This window comes from Drosophila guanche, unplaced genomic scaffold (genome assembly GCF_900245975.1).
Source record: "Drosophila guanche unplaced genomic scaffold, DGUA_6, whole genome shotgun sequence".
In the NCBI taxonomy this organism is placed as follows: domain Eukaryota; kingdom Metazoa; phylum Arthropoda; class Insecta; order Diptera; family Drosophilidae; genus Drosophila; species Drosophila guanche.
In genome coordinates, this window is record NW_022995744.1 from 5707078 (window position 1) to 5727700 (window position 20623).

Here is a 20623-nt window from a genome sequence, read left to right on the forward strand (position 1 = left end):
GCTGTGGTGCTAGCATTGAACAAGGTCTCATTTTCAGTCAAATATAACATATGAAGCAGAGTATTCTTCAGCATAATTAGGGTATTGAAGATAGCCTAAAAGTATGCCCTTGAAAAACTGTGAGCACAGCAAACCAAGCTAATGGTTATTTCACAACTGCTCAACCTACCCGTGGATTGCCATGTATCAACATGAACGCACACTTCAGACATTAACCCCTGCTATTTGTATATCAATCCACATCAAAATTCATCGTGCCAATCAATCAATGGGGCAGCCAATTTAAAATTTTAGAGATAAAATAGATACTTTATATAATCTTAATACTGCATAAAACATCATCATTCGACCCACCAAACGTTGAGCACAAATCACTTGTTATAGCTGATCTTTGCCCCATTAGCGGCGCTTTTGGCCATGCACAGCTGCTCGTAGGAGCCGTCTGGTAGGACTTGCTCAGTCAGCTCCAGCAGTTTCTCAATGGGACACTGTTTGGCACAGCCCGGAACCTGCAGCTGCTCGGGCTCCTTGTCGGGATCATTTTGGAAGAAGATCTCCACGAAGTACTCCCCCGTATCGTCCCGCTGCCGCAGCTCGAAAGCTATGAGGGCAGAGAATCGTGGCATCTGCGGCTGCCACACTCCGAGAGCAGACAGAACGTTTGTAATGGTCCAATCGTGGCCGCAGGAAAGGTACATTTTCCGAGCGGAGGGCTCCATCTTGCCGGAGATCTTCGACTGCATTTGCTCGAAGATGTGATCCAGGTAAAAGCCGCCCTTCAGCTTGCGCAGCTCGGGCGTGTAGGCGTCATAGATGTAGGACTGAGCTGCCAGGGGCAGCATCTTGTCGGGAAAGTACTCCTTGGTCCATTGAGGCAGTTCCAGTCCGTAACCCTGCTCCGCGAGTAGCGTAATGAACACGTTGGTCACATCATGGGCATAGGTGACATTCAGTCCCGTCTTCTCGGTCAATTCCTGCAGCAACTCTGAGTTTTGGGCATGAAACTCTTTCACCTCGGGGCTGTTCATCACCTCCTGTACGGCCTCGTCGTAGCGCGGACACGGAACCTTCATTCTTAGACGCTGTAAAAACAATAAAACATTTAAATTACTGTTATCTGTATTATGTTGTTTGCATTTCAACTTACAACATCCGTTTCCTCAGGCTCTACCTGGATTGGTATGGGTTGCCAGTTGAGCATCAGATTCCACTCCATGGGCGTGTTTTCCGGTGGAAAGAGTCCACCCAGCACCATTTGCAATGACATCATGGTACGTGGCGATGCCGATGATTGAGCGTGGATCATCTGCAATGATTTCATTTTAATAATAGACTGATTTTCATCAGGTTATTCAACTTACATCGGGCTGATAGTAGGGCGCCAGAAAGTCTGTATAGCGGCCACGCAGTTGTTTTCCTATTTTATAGAGCTCCACCTTGGCAGGCTTTTGCAGAAGAAAATATATTTGTTATTATTAATATTTAACTTTTTGTAATGGTTTGGTACTCACATTGGTTAAATGTCCCCAGCCATAGGGTTCGAATGTTTCGTTGATGTAGGGATCTTTTGGATAGGTGCTGACTGGAGTGCGAGGACCATGCCGAAATAGCTAAACAGAACAAAGGTTGGGAAAATCCATTAAAATATGATTTATAAAATATAAACAATAAATATAGCTTAAGTTTCCGTCCATCAACTTATCTTAATTTGTGTGAAATCTTGATAATTTTTCACAATAATTTAAATAGCAATAAATATTTGCTTTCATAACTCATTTCCAATATACAATACATTTAAATTATGCCACAAATGATGGAAAAACAAATTATACAATGAGTCGCTCCATAAATTCAAAAATTGTTTAGCTAAACCGGTTTCTCCCGCAGCGCGCTTAATACAACGTTAAGTATACGCCATGTCGCCACGCGCATCTGTTCTCGCGGGAAAACCGATGCGATAGCTCGGTTTACTTAAGAGTACAAACTCAACTTTAACCAAACATTTTAATCGTTCGCTTTATGATTTCATGTCTGCTAATGTTCAGCCAATTTTGTCTAATTTTATGGTCTGCTGACTTGGCTAGTTGTTGAATTTTTTAACGAGTCCTCAATTAGAACGAATTTGACAATTATTTATTTATTTTTTGTCTTTTTTGTATAACTTTTCACACATAACTCGAATCTTACCACATGCACGAGTTTTAGAGTGGAGTTGCTGCTTGTATTCCTCGATGTTTCGATCACCTCCTCGGGAACTTCCACAGGCACTTCGACACCGGATATACTGGCTCCACGAACGGCCATCAGCCAATGGCTGAGAAAGAACAGAAGGCCCAACAGCTTCATTGTTTATTGGATTGGACTGGATTGTGCGGGATTGAGCGTTAGAATGAGGTAGACCGACTGCTTAGAGGCTTTTGCGTTGAGTGACTGCATCAATAGAACTGCGGTCGGCTTTTAAGTCGCGATTATGTATTCACCCATACACACACACGCCCGAAGATAACAGCAGCGAAGAGCGAGACGAGCGCTTCAATCAGCGCAATCATTCCACTACAATGGCAAGAAAAAAATTCAACTTAATTTGCTTCACACGAAACTGATTTTGCCAAAAAAAAACCAAATAAATAAGAATTCGCACAATGAACTTTTGACTCTATATTTTTTTGGGGGTTTTTCATATAATTTACTTGAATTATTTATTACTTTTTTTTGTTTATTTGTTTATACGACAGTACTAGGGAAAACGCTATGCAAGCTGCCACAATTCAGATAAAATGTATGCACGCAGATGTATCAATAACAGCGATTTATCTCCCACCAAGATTCACAATAAAAGAACTCGATTTCAAAAACTTTTTCCAAGGACTGGGAGCAAAGTTTATCGTGGGAGGCGACTTCAATGCCAAACATCCATGGTGGGGATCCAGATTAACTAACCCGAAGGGATCGGAGTTATACAAATGCATACGAAACAATAACATAACGACTTTGTCAACTGGTGTGCCCACATACTGGCCAACTGATAGTCGAAAAATTCCAGATTTGATTGATTTCATAGTATTCTCTGGAATCCCACAATCACACATGCGAGTAATGGAGAGCTTTGACCTTAACTCAGATCATTCTCCAATAATAGCAACTTACAGCACAATAGCCCATATGTTGGAAAAGCCCTATAAAGTAATAACAGCCTCTACAGACATTAACGCATTTAAAAGCCATTTAGATTCAGCTATAAGCCTGGACATTCCGTTAAAAACAGGAGAGGAGATAGACTATGCTGTGGAGCTTTTCACAAATACAATTCATAATGCGAGCTACAGAAACACGAATCATGCTCTTAATCATCAACAACCAAACCAATTGAACCTTTCAACCGATCTTCGACAAAAAATACAAAATAAAAGGAATCTGCGAAAACGCTGGCAAGAAACTCACTACCCTGCTGACAAAAGATTATACAACAAGGCTGCATCTGAGCTTAGACAACTGCTGTCGAACTTACGCAATGAATCTCTAGCTGCGTATCTGAGAAACTTAGACCCTAATTCAAGCAACAATGAATACAACCTATGGAGGGCGACTAAATACCTAAAGAAACCAGCTAAAAGAAACATAAATATTCGCAAAAACAACGGAACTTGGTGTAGGTCTAATAATGAACAAGCGGAAGCATTTGCACAACATCTGCACTCTGTGTTTCAGCCAAACGATATAAATAATTATACAACAGAGACTGAAGTAGAAAAATTCCTTGAGTCACCCTGCCAAATGAGCTTGCCTATTAAAAGCATTAAATATGAAGAAGTTGTGACAGAAATCAAATGCTTGAAGAATAAAAAAGCACCTGGCCCTGATAAAATAGACGGTATCACCCTAAAAAGTTTACCACCAAAATGCATTCGGTTTCTCACTCTTATATATAACGCGATTCTCAGACTAGACCACTTTCCAAGTCAATGGAAATGTGCAGAGATCGTTATGATCCTAAAAACAAACAAAATAGAAACGGAATTGACATCATACCGTCCCATTAGTCTGTTGACAATTTTCTCGAAAGTGTTTGAAAAAATACTATTGAAGAGAATGTTACCAATTTTAGACGAACTTTCCATCATTCCTGAATACCAATTCGGATTCAGGAGGGGTCACGGGACCCCTGAGCAATGTCACAGGGTTATTAATGATATAGTTTCGGCATTTGAAAACAAAAAATACTGCACTGCTGCATTTCTTGATGTTCAACAAGCGTTCGATCGAGTCTGGCACAAAGGTTTGTTGTACAAGATAAAGAAATGGCTACCTGCTCCGTNATGAAGAAGTTGTGACAGAAATCAAATGCTTGAACAATAAAAAAGCACCAGGCCCTGATAAAATAGACGGTATCACCCTAAAAAGTTTACCACCAAAATGCATTCGGTTTCTCACTCTTATATATAACGCGATTCTCAGACTAGACCACTTTCCAAGTCAATGGAAATGTGCAGAGATCGTTATGATCCTAAAACCAAACAAAATAGAAACGGAATTGACATCATACCGTCCCATTAGTCTGTTGACAATTTTCTCGAAAGTGTTTGAAAAAATACTATTGAAGAGAATGTTACCAATTTTAGACGAACTTTCCATCATTCCTGAATACCAATTCGGATTCAGGAGGGGTCACGGGACCCCTGAGCAATGTCACAGGGTTATTAATGATATAGTTTCGGCATTTGAAAACAAAAAATACTGCACTGCTGCATTTCTTGATGTTCAACAAGCGTTCGATCGAGTCTGGCACAAAGGTTTGTTGTACAAGATAAAGAAATGGCTACCTGCTCCGTACTATTTATTAATCAAATCATATCTGGCTAGAAGATGCTTTTACGTGCAGCAGAAAACCGATAGTTCATCACTACTTCTCATCAACTCAGGCGTCCCACAAGGAAGCGTATTGGGACCAATTCTCTACACCCTATATACGGCCGACATGCCAGTTACAAACAACTGCACTGTTGCAACATATGCTGATGATACAGCCGTTTTAGCCACAAGCACATCTATAAATGAAGCTTCTGAACTCCTGCAGAGTGAGCTAAGCCTAATTGAAGACTGGTTCCTTCGATGGAAAATTAGAATAAACTCCCTGAAATCCGTCCAAATAACGTTTTCATTAAGACCAGGTAACTGCCCAAATGTTACACTTAACGGCTCACCAATTCCACAAAGTACCTGTGTGAAGTATCTCGGCTTGCATCTCGACCGCAGATTAACATGGAAAAACCACATTAAAGCAAAATGTCAACAACTTAGACTTAAAACACTAAAAATGTCCTGGCTGATTAGTCGAAAATCAGAAACCACTTTGGAAAACAAAATTCGCCTCTACAAATCCATACTGAAGCCTGTTTGGACCTACGCTATACAGCTTTGGGGAACTGCTAGCAACTCAAATATTGAAATACTTCAGCGTTACCAATCAAAAACTTTGCGACAAATTGTCAATGCTCCGTTTTACGTATCTAATGCAAACATCCACAAAGATCTGAATATTCCAACCATTAAAGAAGAAATAAAGAAAACTAGTAAGAAATACATCGACAGACTCCACAACCACGAAAATAATTTAGCCTTAAGTCTATTAGACAATAGCCTAACAGTAAGAAGACTGAAAAGATACCACATTCTCGATATCCCTGATAGATAAATCCAACAAACTGAAAAGATGTTATATATAATAGCAGGGCTCATTGGAAAACTGCTATTTCTGTTAATTGAATATTAATTATACAATTTACTTATTGTTTAAAAACAGATTGTAAATATAAAGAGAGAGAAAAAAAAAAAAAAAAAAAAAAAAATTTGTTTATACACAACTCCCATTCGACTGCCATTATAATACTGAGAGCATGGCGACTGAGCAGCCGTAGGGCGAAAATTGCCCGTACCCAATTATGGCTAGCGTCCCGCATTCTGATCGATCAGACGCGGCGGCGGTTCCACAAAATCGGGGCTATGGGGTCGACACCGCTGCTCCATTGGCTCGTTGGGCAGCACCTCGATGCTCAGTTCGATGAGGCGACTCAAGGGGCACTGACGATCGCAATCTCTTAGCTGTAACTGCTCCAGACAGCCGTGTTCGTCGTTGCGGAGGAAGATCTGTGAAAGCGAAGGGGAAATCACAATAAGCGAGATACAGTCTCTTTTAATTGCTTACCTCCACATAGTATTCACCAGTCTGCTTATCTCTGTGCGTCTCAAAGATGGCCATGACCGCAAACCTAGGCATCTGACGCTTCCAAACCCCAAGGGCGGATAGTATATTGCCCACAGTCCAGTCATGACCAGCATAGATGTACATTCCACGATCCTTGGGCCTCAGACTGCCATCCCTCTTCTCAGACATCTCCTTGTACATGCGCTTGAGGAAGGGTCCGCCCTTGATCTTCTGCATCTCCGGTGTGTAGGCATTATAGATGTAGCTCTGTTCCGCCAGGAACTGCATGCGATCGGGAAAGTAGTCTTTGGTCCAAGCGGGCAGCTCATAGCCAAACTCTTTCTCAGCCAGGAGTGTGATGTACAGGGAGTTGACATCCTCGGCATTCCTCACCGGCATCCCAGTCAGATTGGTCAGCTCCCGGAACATTTGCTCGTATGGTTTCGTTTCTGCAATCACCTCGGGACGCTTGAACACCTCTTCCCAGGCCTCAAAATAGCGCGGACACGGCGTCCGAACCAGCAAGAGCTGCAGCAAAGGGAAACATTACACACTGCTTGAATTATACAACTCTAGAGATGAACATACCGAATCTTGATCTAAAGGTTCCGATACAATGGGTATGGGCTGCCAGTTGAGCTTCTTGTTCCACTCCATTGGAGTTCCCTTCGGCTCAAACATGCTCGCCAGCGTCGTCTGGAGGGACATCATGGCGCGCGGTGAGGCTGTGGCTTGTGCATGCAAACGCTAAGAGATTCAAACTGTTACATTTTGGCAACCAAAAAGTACATAAATCTTACATCGGGTCTGTAGTAGGGTCCCATAAACTCACTGTAGCGACGATTCAGCCAGCGGCCCATTTCGTACAGCTCTCGTTTGCCAGACTAAAATAGAGACGAGGCCATAATTCTTTAAACTCTGATAAAAGCGGATAAGATAACCAGCAGATGTCTTAATTGGATCAGTAAGTATACAATGTGGCCACCTCCCATGATCAGCCTGCTGATGCTACTCACATTGGTGACATGTCCCCAGCCCGTTGGCTTGAAGCCATCTTTCAAATAGGGATCGTTGGGGTACGTATCCACGGGTGTGCGAATGCCGTGCCTGAAGACAATGTGCACTAGTTCCAGCGTTGAGTGGGTTGTATTTGGGCTGGTCTTAAAGCACTTGGCTGTGGCTGCATCGTGTCGGGACAGCTCCTCGGAAGACACATTGCTGTTGAGCACAGCGATCACAATTATGGCACCCAAAACAGCGCCACCCAGACCGAACATGGTGAGTATTTGCTTACGAGTCCAGCGACCGAATATCATTTTGAGGGAATATTCCTTTTTATACAAGTCTCAAGTTCGAAACGAAGCCGGAAGTGGAGGTTCAGATTTCAGGTTATGCGCACGCACACACAGGCACATAAAATACAGGATTTTTGTGTGTTTTATTGTTTGTTTAATTTCTGTCTGAAATGTTTATGGGGCGCTGCAAGGCGCGTGCAGTTCACAGCGCGACCGGAGTTGAAGTAACGCACTGACAGCTAGAGACGGAGAACTTAAAAGAGAGATAAATCCGCGCTCGTCTATTCGGCTGCGTCCAGTGATTGCCGCTGACTAACTGTTGACAATCGTCGTCACTTTCCACCGAACGCGACGCGAGATCAACTCGCCTCAAGCCCCAACCAAAAACCCCATGCCCCTGGCCCCAGGCCTAGTGACTGACAAAACAGAAACAAAGTCGAGCAAAAGTGACAACAAAAAATTCCAACTAATTGGGCATTTCTCATTCAACCTGGTAATTACGAGATATTTTGCGGAACGAGGTTTATCGGTGGCCAATCCGTCCAGCAGCCAAACCCCCCAACAAGGGTCTCTATATATAGCCTTGCACCCGCCCTCTGTGGGACAGGTTTTTGCTCATTTCTTTGCCAGCCACAGCCAACAGCCGACAAGTTGTTATTACCCGGCCACCCCATGATCATGGGGTGTCCAGATCAAGTCATGCCGGGGGTTGGTTCGGTTTTTCATGGCTCACATAACTGTCTACAAATTTGGGTGCACATTTTGCAGTGCTGTGAAGCTGTGTATTCAGAACACCTCGTTCGATGCGTACACATGCTGGAAATGGGATAATAAATGGCATAATTATATATAATCATGCGAAATTTTCAATTAATCTCATACAATTGATTGGGAAATTACTTAAGGCAAGTAACGTTCGCAAATTGTGGGGATTTTGTCGGATAGAGCAGATATAATACAGTATTGGCTGTCCTAGGTTAGTAATCACAGGGTGTTAGTGGCATAACTGAAACTACTCATAAAATTTGTATTTTTCTCGGCTCTTTTGCACACAAAACTCCCCCCACAGACTCCCATCTCTGACTCAAAGTGCTCTAAAAAATCAACAAATTTGAGATGTATTGTGTGCTTTTGCTCAACTAATTTTTTGCCTTGTTTCGCTCTATTGACCCGCTGGATGGTGGAGATCAGAATATCATTTTATGTTGCTTATTTGCAGCGCTGTTTGAACAAGTTGTTTGGTTTCTTTTTTTGTTCGGCAAATAAAGAAGTTCTGCAAACGTCTCTATTTCTAACGTCAGAAGTAGCTCTAGATGTGTCGCTCCCCTGCTTGCTCTCCCTCCGCCTGCTGCCCATCATATATGGCTATATTTTGGTTCGAGCTAATTACCTGGACGACACAGGGTAAGCCTGTTGTCAGAGCTGCCATTATTGTGAGCGCGAGCATCGAGGCTTTGCAATGTGGCTAATTGACTAAACTGAATTTTATGGCTAATTAATGGCAGCCCCGAGACCGTTAGCCGATAACTGTGTCTTTGCCAGCTTCCGAAGTGTACAATTACTGGCAGCAGCCAAACACAGCTGGGCGCTAAATAAATACTCTACAATTTAGTGATTTCTTATGACTCGTGTCTGTTTGGTCTGTGAACTTTCGTCTAGTTTTGAGCTGTTTCTGATTTCAGTTCAATCTAATTTATACGTAGAGTCGTATTTTGTGCACATGACAGACAACTAAATTAAGTAATGGATCAACGCAATTGACATTTGAATTGCATCAGCTAAAAGCGATTAACATTTTCACAGGCGAATAGTGAAAACAAATTGGCCTTGGACGTTTTATGTGAAAGTACATTCAATATTTAATTGAATGTTTATTTTGCATAAATTTAGGTACTTTTTTGTGGTTCCAGAATTCACATTAAATGAGTCATTCGGTTATTAAATTGTAATTTTTTTCTAATATTCGAAAAATGTAATCAAATCCAGAGCAGAGCTTCAACAACTTCAAGCTATAAATATAATTTGTACTTTTTATTATTATTAATTTATTTGTCTTTCTTATCTTTGGCCCTGGGTACTTTTTTTGCGTAGAAAGTTCCACTCGCACTTCCTCAGTCTCACATTATCTAACCAAAAATTTCGTTTTCAGAAAACCTTATAGTTGTTTCTTATCTATTTTTATACGAATATATTTTTGTTTATTTCTTTCAATAACATGCCATTACATATTATGCATTTCCACTACGACACCTGCGACACCCATTATCGATTCTAAAGAATTCGAATGCGTATAAAAAATTGCGATTCTATAGTCTTAGTTCTCAACCCAAACAGACACATGCTCCCCCCACTCCGCACACGGAATTTGTATTCAGATCGCTGAATGACTCTCTTAAGCCTATTTGCTAATGACTTTCACTGAAATTTATGGTCACTGCGCCACTGCTGCTGCAGCAAAATGAAAGTAGCATCCAGCACAAATAAAAGAAAAAAACCCGAAAAATATTTTCAAATAAAATATTTCTTGCCGGTCAAAGGTTGAGGGGTGGGTGGATTGGTCGAGGGGGTGGTTAGTAGTGGTAGACACGTGCTAAGTTCCCCATAAAACGTGCATTAGACAAACGGGCAAAAATGGGCAAACGTTTTGGCTCCGAAAAAGCATCTTCAGGCACCAGAATCCATCCACACTCTGGCATTACTATTTATCAGACCCGCAATTACGATTACCGACAGCACAAACTATGGATGTAGATGGAGATGGAGTATAGGAGGGAACTGGAAGGCCCAGAATGGGCAAGCTAGAGGAGCATGGCACCAGGGCGATATCCAGGAAGTTCCGGCAAATTGTCAGACAAAACCGTTCCGCGAATGGCTCGGAAAATTTATTGATTCCGACGCATTGAAAATAGTTCTCGGTAGAGCAATTTCAAAGATTTGTACGACACATTCTTTCTCGGCTCTCGCTCTTTCCCACTCTTTCCATCTTTCCCTCTCTCTCTCTCTCTCTCTCTTCAATGGACACTGTCTGTGGATTTTCTTTTTTAAATTTTCGCTGAAATGGCCGAAAATTTCTAACTGACGAACATACAAATTCGAACACGCGTAGTTAAACACACACACACACACACACAGATCGGGGACTAGCGGACCCAAAGGGGGCGTGGCCGGCGTCTATTCAATGAGACAAAGAGCGCCGAACCCGAACCCGAACCCGACTAGGGCCAGAACCAGACCGGACCCCAGTGGCGCTCAGGGATTAGGTCTGAACCGCGTTTTCTTTTTTTCCTATTTTTGGCCACGTTCAAGCGCCTGAGAGTCATCTGTGTGTCTGGGGAGGGGAAAGGAGTCCCTCTGTGTTGTCGCCTAAACGATAAAGCAATGACAAAAGTCAGCAGCGATTAAAGTTCAATTGGTGTGACCTGCCAATTGGCATAAAGGAAAAAGATTTCCACTGGCTGAGGAGCTGGAGAAAAGGTTGCCATAGCGGAAATGGCCGTTGCGAAGGGACATGATATGAAAAGTGAAGGCAATGAAAGCTTCGCGTGGAAGAGGGCAGAATGGATTGGCTACATCGCTGCCCAAAATCATTCGTGCAGGATATTTTGAGTACTTGGCAGGCATCTTTTGTAGAATAATATATATAAGGTTCAATAAGATTATCAAGTGATAGAAGTTTTGATTATTAATTGGAGCATTTTGCAGTCATCATTGACAGAGAGAGCTCGCACAGAGCTTGTTCCATTTCATCGAGTGAGCTATTGAAAATCCATTACGTCTAAACTCCTAAAGTCAGTCAAGGGAAACGGAATATATATCCAGGACCTACACGATAGCAGCTATTCTCCAGACCCAGATGGAAATCGCTGAGCGAAGACTTTTCGGCGATGAGGATGGAAATATCATCAGTGATGCGGATGATGATGATGAGGGTCCCGCGCAAAATGAGGATCTACCCAGGCAATATCAAAGTTAAGGCAATATCTGGACTGTCGATTTCAATAAAAGGGAAACCTTTTATGTTGTTTTGCACATCCGACTCGTCTTCAGAGTGGGGGTCCTGTGACACCCATCTACCCATCATTTAATGTCTGGCCTTATTATCGCATATTAATGAGTTTATTTAACTTTTTCGTTTGGATTGATAGCTTGCGTGATGGGGTCAGTGTGTGATGGGGTGGGAGGCGCTGGTCTCATTAAATGCGTTCATCTCATGCGTTACCGCGAAGCTTTTCACAGCAAATTACAGAAAATTATACACATAATTACGCTTTAATGCTTGGCCTACACCCGCTACTCCTGCTGTACCCTGACCCAGCCCCTGTCCCTGTTCCTCGCCAGAGGCTGTCTACTTTCCACCCTACCTTCCCCCACACACCGTTCTTGTTGTGCACGACATCAATGTAAAGTAAAATTGTGTGTAAAAAATGTGATAATTAACTTAAGTCCTTTGAGAATTGGCTGGGAACAGAGTCCTGAAGCCAGAAACCCAGTAGCCAGTAGCAGGGGCAGTGACAGGGGAAAGGTTATGTATGTTTAAAATGCATATACACACCCGTACATATGTACATAAATACATCTGTATGCATGTCTGCTTGTTTGTTTGTTTGTTTGTTTGTGTACATAAACCCATTGTCAGTTAATTATGTAAACTGTCATGCATACTCGTATGTGGGCTCTCCTCGTATATAATCATTTCAAGCGAAACAAAAAAAGAAATTGTTCGCATAAAAGGACTTTCCTTTCACTTCAAAAACACAAACAGGCCACACACGAACACCCACGATTATATTCACATTTATACACACATTTATATACGTGTTTGTATTGGGACAGGAAGCCTAATTGTAGGGCTGCCATAGAAGCTCCTCAAATCGCAGGGTATACCGGTTCTGCGGTGCCAGTTGTCAGTTCTCTCTCCTGGATCATAATCAATTAAGTAATCACTGAAGCGATTTACGTATAATAACAGTCCAGGCTCTATCAACTGATAATGAATCGTTGCCTATTTAAATATATATTAAACAATTATCGCCTGGGCAAAGCGAATGACAGTAGGCATTCCATTTCGCTTTTGTACTTCACATTTCTTGTGGCTTTATAAATTTAAATTATATTTACCCGCATCCGCTCTCGCACTCCCACACACACACATGCACAGGTGTTTTATAGAATTATATGTTTTGCATCCGGAGTGGGCTTTCATTTCATTTTTGGCATTCAGTGCTCCGACGGAGCTGAACCCTCGACTTTTCTTCATTTGCTTTGTTAATGAGAGCCTCATAATGCATATAATTAAAGGCAACAACAATGGAGTTGTAATTCTGAAGACAATCAGAGATGAGGGAGGGGCAGATCTCCTGTCGTCAGCGGCAATTAGTTGTCCTCGTTAGGCAGAGGTTGACTTCCTGCTCTGCTGCCATGCATGACGCCCAGGGTAACGGTTTCTCCTGCCTGAATCCTGATAATCCTTTATAAATAATGCATTAAATGTTTTTCTACTCCCGACCGCTGTCGGATGCTGCTACCGGCCTGGGCCTCGGCTTTCATTTAATTCAATTTGCATAAAAGTGCTTGCCATTTTATTAACCCACTAAACGTAATTTAGTGCCCAGGCATAGCCCTCAACCGTGCGGCGTGCTATTCCTTGCCAATTTCTTGGACCTTATCCTTGGGAAACTCTGGTTCCCTGGAGAGCTCCCCCGGTGGCTCGTCCCCTCCAACTATCGAGAGTCCGCCCAGCTCCAGCAGAGCTCTTGTTGATTCTGCTGGCCGACCTTGTGCCTAGTCAAGCGTTAAGTGGACCTTTTTGTGGTAGATGGGTTTTGGCCAAATACTGAGAACGAACAGTAGGCGGATGAAGTACCCACAGCAACGGGAATTATTTTTTGAGCCTGTCGCTGCAGTTTCTTGGCCCAGGATTCCTTCTGTTTTCTGCCGGGGATTTATTAAAAAATACGAATTCAGCCATGGAGCTGACCAAGCTAAAGCACTTAATGTGCCGACTTAATGCCACAATTGGGAGGGTGGAGTGGAAGGCTGCTAAGAGGTTTATGAGTAAAGTGTTGGATGGAGGGACGGACCATCTAATTGAATGGGTATCATATCATATCAATATGATTACTTGGAAGTTTAGCGATAAACATGTGAAAGAAAACTGAAGACAGATCGTACAACGAGCCAAGTAAAATCGCAGCGAAGTTTCCAGTAGTCCAGCGGGAATTTCCACGTTTCAATACCCCAAATGCTCATCGAAATTACTGTGAAAACCTAAACCAGAATGCTCCTCACATTTCGAATTCCGCTCAACGTTTTCCCATTAGCAAAAGTTTTCTTTTGTCTTTGGCCAACATCTGTTTGGGCCATAATTAAAGCATTTTTAATGGCCATCAAGGATGACCTTCGGGCTAAATCTACTACTGACACAGTACATAAATACTCGTACATATATAATTTTAGGTTAATTACGCAAAATAATCATATTTTTTGTTGGCTGCCGTTGCAGGCGGCAAGTAGTCAGGCCTGAGCCTGACCAACACGACCAGAGCAGGGGCAGTGTGTGGGCAGTGCCTTTTGGCTTCCACTTTGACCTGCTTTTGTTATCATAAAATGCTGCCACAGACGCCACTGCCACATGTGTGTGGGGGGGTGGGGAACCGGGCCTGTGTGTGTGTGGAAAGTTTCGGCACATTAAATGAAATTTAATTCCTGCCATCATAAGCAGCCCGGGACATGCCTGTACAGCGACTGGACAAGCCAGAAGAACAGCAGAGAGTCGTAAGAGGGGGGCTGGGGAAGAGCCGCCAAAAACTAAAGCCAATGTTTCTGGTTTTGGTTCTGCTTTGGCAAGGCCTCCTTGCGTCATGTTGGCCTGCCCGCATCCTTCTAGTCCAGACCAGACCAGGCCCGGCCGGCGCAGGCCAAAGCCCATGCACACACGTAACGCCTCTGGTACGTGGCCTGGGCCTGTGTTTAAATGTTATTTAACGCTGCCCCAAAAGTGTCATGGCTGCCAGCCTGCTTGACACTGGGTTCTCCCTCTCTGTGTGCATGTGGGTGTGGCACACTCATAAAGTGCCGCACAGTTGTTGCAAAATTTGTGGCCATTCTTCGTTCTGCACTGACCATTTCACTCCACTTCTCATCTCTCCCATGATTCCCATCTTGTTTGCCAATCTTTAAAGTGGATCCTGTGACTCCTCAACGAACTTTTGCACAGGACCCCTGTCAAATTATGAATACCCTCTGCGATGGCAGTGAAATTTCACGCTCATCTGACTAAATGGTTTTATAGGTTTTGATATTTGCTCATTTGTTGATCCGCTTCGTTCCCGGAATTTTCTATTAATATTGTTGTAGTAGTTGTTGAAATTTATGAGGCGGTCAGTTTCGGTTTGCCAGACCCAAATTCCATGCTTCGTTATCCTTTGTTTCCCAGCCTTTTTTCCTTTTTTTTTCGCCCCCAATCACACGCGGGGGATGGGATGGGGTGCTTTTTGTGTCTGCGTTGGCAGAATCTTTTTTGTTGGCTTTGATATGTTAATCATATTTTATGTTTTATATTTTGCGCTTCAGCCATTTGATTGCTCGCTCTGACGAAGGCATTTGTCTGCTGTCCAAAAGGGCGTGAAATCGGTTAGAGTCTGTGCTGCAAGAGGAATGGGGTGACGTAGAGAGGCTTTGGGGACAAGTCAAGAAATAAATTTACCAATAAAGAAGGTCAGAAATTAGCGTATATGCAAGAGCTTTCTTTTTCCTTAGACATTGAAAGAGAGCGGGAAGAGTGGAAATAGTTTTCGTAGGAATTAGGAATTACACTTTATAGAGCGAATTTTTGCAAGCAACTAAACCACTCATATAATCATCCAATTATGTTATTCATATGATATAATCAAGGCATAAAAGGCAACATTTTTATAACCTAATCCTTCGTTTTGATGTCGCTCAAGTGCCATAGAGAACATCTCCGGTTGGTATGACATTGAGGCCAGTTTATAGCTTAACCCCAATGCCATTTGTGCGCCTCGTCCACGCTGTGTCTGCAGGGCGCCCCACGGGGGCGTATGCGCAATATTTCAGTTGCCTTTAGCCCAGCCCAACCATCATCGGCCATGCCCATCATCATCAACTGACCTCGTCTTCATCTCCATCATCATATTCACAACTTAACGTCCACTTTTCCGTCAAACAGGCCGTAAAGTGGCATTTCCGTTGTCGTTCGTTCGTTCATTCGTTTGCCGTTTGCCGGCTGCCTGTTTGTATCCAGCATAAAATTAAATTATTTGTTGCAATTGCCGTCTCACTCTCACTGTCTCCAGCCCAAGGCTCGGTGAGGCTCGGCATCGCTTCACTTCCTCTTGCAGCCACCGCCGCCGTCACCCTACAAAAGCCAACGAGGCATGCAGCAAAGTGCTAAGCCATGAGAAAGTGTGCACTTGAAGCAGCAACAGCTCCAGCCGCCCCCGTGCACTTTTCCACGGCCCTGACCACGCCGCACACCCACATCCACACTCGGAGAAGGAGAAAGGGTGCAGGAGGATCGCAGGGGTCGTTGCGACACATTATTATACTTTGAGCGTCGCCGAAATCAGGCAAAACTTTGCACGGCTCCTCCTTAAACTCCGCCTGTCATAACAACAAGCAAGAAGGACCACCCGCATCTGGAGAACAAGTTGATGGAGAGAGGCGAAAGAGGATCACAGTTTCCCATGAGCTGCTCTTTTCAACTGCAGCTTCCCTATCCCCTACTCCCTACCCAGCCACTGCATTCGGTTCACCCCTTTGGGATTCATTTCGTTTCATTCATTTATTCGTCGTTCGCTGCTTTCATTCATTTTGAACTTTCGACGATTTAATTCAGCTTTCGAGCTGCCTTTCTGTTCTGAAGTTCTCTGTTTCTCTGTTGCTTTTGTACTGTCTCCATTTATCTGCTTCTCTGTAGCTATTGCTCTCTCTTTTTCGGTCTGGTCTCTATGTCTGGCAAACGCCTTTAGCCCCCGCAAACAAATAGTGGCACAAAAATCGCTGAAGTGGGAGGGATATAGGGGGAGATACACTTGCAGAAATAATTGATCCAGTGGCAAACTCTAACCAGCGCTAGCTGAAGATAAATACAGCCAAAACTTTGACCTATCAAATTAATAAATTACCTGCAGCACACAAACTTCACATGATATTCGATGTACTCGCACCAGAGTGGCAATAATACATTTCAGAATCTGAACCTCTGGCATAAATTGCACTGTGTCTGTGTCTGCTCTTTTTCTGACCTCACCTGGTCGCCTGGCCAGCGCCACGATTGCAATCTCCACTGCTCATTTGCATTTTTAATGAAACCATAAAAACGAAGCAACGTCAGGTGCAGGGGAAACACGGTTCAAGACCCAACTGGCCAAAAGTATATGGAGAAGCTGCAAATTATGAGCCAAAGGCAAGGATATCCCTTCCCAAAACTTTACACACACTCCACTTGTGCCGCCAATTGCTGGCTGTGCAGAATAAATTCGAGCGAACGTATCCCTTGCCAGACCAAATCCCAACTGTCAACAGTTTGTCGCTTATCGCGCGGCTTGGAAATGTTCTCGGTGTAACCAATAAATGTTTCAACATCATTTACATTTCGGTGGCAGTCTTATCCTCCGAGCATTGGAAATGGAATTTACCCTTCGAGACGGCTTCAATCATTTTCGGGCTCTGGCCCTCGGCCTGAGGTCAGCAGCAGCAATTGTTGCGGTTAGAGTCTGGGACAAACAACACTCGTAGATTTATGTGACCGCAAAACTTTGCTTCACAGCATAAATTAATGTTTAATTGATGAATTTATATGACAAGCGGCAGATTCTTTGCTTATCTTGTCAGCATTGCATCAATGTTTGTAGGAAATACTGTCAACTGGGGGTAAAAATGATGTGGGGCCCTTGAGTATTTGCTTGGAGTTTATTTTAGCTTATCTAAAGACTTTTAAGTGTTCCCAAGTTCCCAAAGAGAAGAGACTATTTCCACAATTCGCACACATCGCAGACAGGCAACATTTCAAATGAACTGCTTGGTGCATAATTTTAAATTTTCACGGCTGGACGGCTTTACAGCACACTGCTTAACGACAGCGTGCAAGCAAGCAGTTCAAGTGTAGAAAACGTAAACATGTAAGATAAAATAGTTCCATAATTGAGCGCTGCACTGCGCCAGTGTGTCTGCCTAATTTCTACATTAACATTGAAGTTACATTACATTTATTCAAATATACGCGCCAAGTCTTCAACTAGTGGAAATTCCGAAAAACATTGTCTATAGCTGAGGAACAACAATCTTTCCCATATTTTTATCGCACTTTCTTGCACTTTGCTTCGATTTATTTAACTAAAGTTCATAATTTTGTCAATATTTACAATAATTTGTCAGTCGGAATCATCTGTTGGTTCATTTTCTCTAGTCAGTTCTGTTACCACCACTTGCTGCTCTTGTCCTGCCACTTGCTGTTGATCTCCTGCTGGACATCCGCATAGCTGGTGGCATGACCATGGCCGTGAGAGTAGCCATGATCCTGCTGCTTGTGCTCAAAATTGTCGGCATGTCCGAGGTGCTTGACTGTGGCCTGGAATCCGTTGTGGTCATCGGCTGTGTACTCTACGACGCGGGTGCGGCCATCGGCTTCCTTCATGGTGTAACCTCCCTTGACCTTGTCGCCATCCCGGGTCTCCCACTGCTGCTTGATGTCTCCGGTCTTGGTGTCCTTGACGCCGTAATCGAATTGGTATTTTGGATGGTGCTTCGGCTCCTCCTCGTGGTATGAAGACCACTTGCCGTGCTCCTCTGGAGCTGCTGCTGCCCATTGATGGTGTGCCTGTGGTGCTGCCTCCCAGTGGTTGTACTGCTGCTGAGGAGCTGCCTCCCAGTGGTGGCCGTACTGAGGTGCCGCCGCCCATTGATGCTGCTCCTGATGATCGTGCCACTTCTTTGGCGCCTCGTGGTGCGTTTGAATGCTGTATCCAACTGCATGTCCGTGCTCATAGCCGCCATGGGGAATGTAGCTAGCAGCGGCTACTCCCAGCAGGGCACAGAGGATCGTTAGCTTTTGGGCCATTTTAGATGATATTTTGATTTGTTTTGCCTGTTTGAATGACTTGCTTGGCCCAGATGGCAATTGGAACTGTGATGCCCAACATACGCTCCCCAATGCTTTTATACCTAGTTTTCGGCCCATTCTATCAGTCCATTAATTACACTCTACTCTCGAGGCTAAATAGGCTAGAAAAAAATAAGTGAGAGCCCCAAAAAAATGGATCGAAAAATGCCTCAAATATTTGTGCAAATTTTCATTTTTCCTCATTCGTATTCATAATCTGGGCGATTGGCAAATTAATTGTGGCTCACTCAGCAACAGCAACAACAACCATAAACGGGGCGTGAACATCGCCCAACTATAAAAAGCGCAATGCTTGCTGTTGTTGTTGTTGCTAATGTTGTTGCTTAGAAATCAATCAACAAGTGTGGCCCGCTTTCAAATTAGTATTAAGCCAAGCCAAGCCAAGCCTCGCCTCGCTGCGTTTCTTTGCTTGCTGCCTGTCTGCCTGCCCCATCGACTTCACTACATCGTGACCTTGAGACAGCCAACCGACCAGGGTGGCGGGAAAAGAATGAGTGTGGCAGAGAAGGGCGGACTGGCCGAGTCAGCAGTCAGCGGATCGACCTGGGGGGTCCAATGCTTCCGAATTGGGTGCTAACGCGGTAACTAGTGGTTAATGTTTTCTAAATATTTATGATTCATACTGACTATGCGCGAGGGTCATTGTTACCAAATTATGAAATAAGCGATCGCTTTCCTAGAACGGCTAGAATTACATTTTTCGAGGCATAAAAAGGTTTAAATATTGCAGAGAATTGTGTAACGAATACTAGAGTTATAAACCTGGCGAATATAGAAGGGATCTATAAAAACTAAACTTAAATCAAAAATATAATGGATTTAAAAATTAAAATCACATCATAATGGTTTCAAGAACAATTGTTCCTATGGTAAGGCTTGATCTGTGTTCATCCCATCATGTGTAGAGCATCCAATTTGTATTTTAAATAGTTTTTAATAATTCTAATACAATACTTTTCTGTTTGATATTTTATTACCAATCCAAAATGGAATGCAAGAGCAACGAACTTTACTCACACCATTTATTTCCGACAGTTCTGTTCAATGGCCAATAACAATAATGGTAGATAATTATGAATTAGTAAAGTAATTAATAAATTTGCCAACACGAATAGTGAATGGCTTAGCCAAGAGAATGACCACCCGATGGTTTCTTTGGGTTTGTGGCTATAAAAACCAGCAGAGAACCCACCAAGAATATGCAGACCTCATCAAAGTTTCGACAACAACGATCAAAATGAAATATTTCTGCTCTGCTCTGGTGCTGGGCATGTTTGCGGTTGGCAGTCTGGCAGCTCCCTATGGAGGACACACGACCAGCTACAGTGTGGTGACCAAGCACGAGGAGCCGGTGCACAAGGGTCATGGATACGGCTACGATCACGACGTGATCAGTGCGTATGGAGGCGTCTACGGGCACGGGTATCCCAGCCATGGCTATGCCGGCTACGAGAAACACGAACCTCACCATTATCCCAAATATCATTTCGATTATGGAGTCAAGGATGCCCATACTGGTGACCAGAAGAGCCAGTGGGAGACGCGTGATGGCGACAAGGTCAAGGGCAGCTACTCTCTGAAGGAAGCCGATGGCACGACCCGCGTGGTGGAGTACACAGCAGACGATCACAACGGCTTCAATGCAGTTGTCAAGAAGCTAGGCCACGCCTATCATCCTCAAGTCTACCAGAAGGGCTACGGGCAGGGCAGCATCTATGGAGCCGGCTACGGCTACGGACATGATGTGGCGCAATATGGCGGCTATGGACACGGCGGACACGGCGGACACGGCCATGCCAGCAGCTATGTGAGCGTGAAGCAACTGCACTGATTGACGGAACCGATACGCAAACAATGGAACAACATACGAGTACATATTTCTATTATCTGACCCAGAACAAGCTCTTTATACACATACAGTATTTTTTATTGAAATACATAAGCAACAAGTTTTAATAGCCGACAAAGCACTATCAGCTGCAA

At 43.6% G+C, this 20623-nt stretch overlaps 5 protein-coding genes across 5 annotated transcripts in view; 1 reads left to right on the top strand and 4 right to left on the bottom strand.

The window, feature by feature from the left end:
* Positions 1–281: 281 nt before the first annotated feature.
* Positions 282–2474, bottom strand: LOC117579883 (venom acid phosphatase Acph-1). Its single transcript, XM_034266019.1, has 5 exons — positions 2188–2474; positions 1512–1610; positions 1362–1445; positions 1148–1306; positions 282–1082 (listed from the first exon to the last, which is right to left on the bottom strand). Exons 1-5 carry the CDS (start codon positions 2344–2346, stop codon positions 372–374), a joined length of 1212 nt encoding a protein of 403 aa, XP_034121910.1. The 5' UTR covers positions 2347–2474; the 3' UTR covers positions 282–371.
* A 3376-nt stretch (positions 2475–5850) lies between these two features.
* On the bottom strand, positions 5851–7518 carry LOC117579881 (prostatic acid phosphatase). The gene is made up of 5 exons (XM_034266017.1): positions 7219–7518; positions 7003–7086; positions 6791–6949; positions 6203–6730; positions 5851–6144 (listed from the first exon to the last, which is right to left on the bottom strand). The coding sequence occupies exons 1-5, from the start codon at positions 7516–7518 to the stop codon at positions 5944–5946; spliced, it is 1272 nt and encodes a 423-aa protein (XP_034121908.1). The 3' UTR covers positions 5851–5943.
* Positions 7519–12096: 4578 nt separating this feature from the next.
* The window catches only part of LOC117579878 (dynactin subunit 1), a 31942-nt gene continuing 23415 nt past the window's right edge, over positions 12097–20623 (bottom strand). The window contains exon 5 of the mRNA XM_034266001.1: positions 12097–12113. The gene's annotated coding sequence lies outside the window, so the exon portion shown is untranslated. The remainder of the gene's footprint in view (positions 12114–20623) is intronic.
* LOC117579885 lies at positions 17841–18632 on the bottom strand. Its single transcript, XM_034266021.1, has one exon. It carries the CDS (start codon positions 18575–18577, stop codon positions 17936–17938), a length of 642 nt encoding a protein of 213 aa, XP_034121912.1. The 5' UTR covers positions 18578–18632; the 3' UTR covers positions 17841–17935.
* Positions 19857–20607, top strand: LOC117579886 (adult-specific cuticular protein ACP-20). The gene has a single exon (XM_034266022.1). It carries the CDS (start codon positions 19878–19880, stop codon positions 20469–20471), a length of 594 nt encoding a protein of 197 aa, XP_034121913.1. The 5' UTR covers positions 19857–19877; the 3' UTR covers positions 20472–20607.

What these genes read in the sequence shown, in the direction of transcription:
- LOC117579883 (XM_034266019.1), bottom strand. Translation starts at nt 2,346, where the DNA reads ATGAAGCTGTTGGGCCTTCTGTTCTTTCTCAGCCATTGGCTGATGGCC. An exon ending in CTCTAAAACTCGTGCATGTG is followed by an intron (nt 1,611 to 2,187) that starts GTAAGATTCGAG and finishes TGTTCTGTTTAG; the next exon opens with CTATTTCGGCATGGTCCTCG. An exon ending in AGCCTGAGGAAACGGATGTT is followed by an intron (nt 1,083 to 1,147) that starts GTAAGTTGAAAT and finishes TTGTTTTTACAG; the next exon opens with CGTCTAAGAATGAAGGTTCC.
- LOC117579881 (XM_034266017.1), bottom strand. Translation starts at nt 7,518, where the DNA reads ATGATATTCGGTCGCTGGACTCGTAAGCAAATACTCACCATGTTCGGT. An exon ending in GCTGGGGACATGTCACCAAT is followed by an intron (nt 7,087 to 7,218) that starts GTGAGTAGCATC and finishes TCTCTATTTTAG; the next exon opens with TCTGGCAAACGAGAGCTGTA. An exon ending in AACCTTTAGATCAAGATTCG is followed by an intron (nt 6,731 to 6,790) that starts GTATGTTCATCT and finishes CCTTTGCTGCAG; the next exon opens with CTCTTGCTGGTTCGGACGCC.
- LOC117579885 (XM_034266021.1), bottom strand. Translation starts at nt 18,577, where the DNA reads ATGGCCCAAAAGCTAACGATCCTCTGTGCCCTGCTGGGAGTAGCCGCT.
- LOC117579886 (XM_034266022.1), top strand. Translation starts at nt 19,878, where the DNA reads ATGAAATATTTCTGCTCTGCTCTGGTGCTGGGCATGTTTGCGGTTGGC.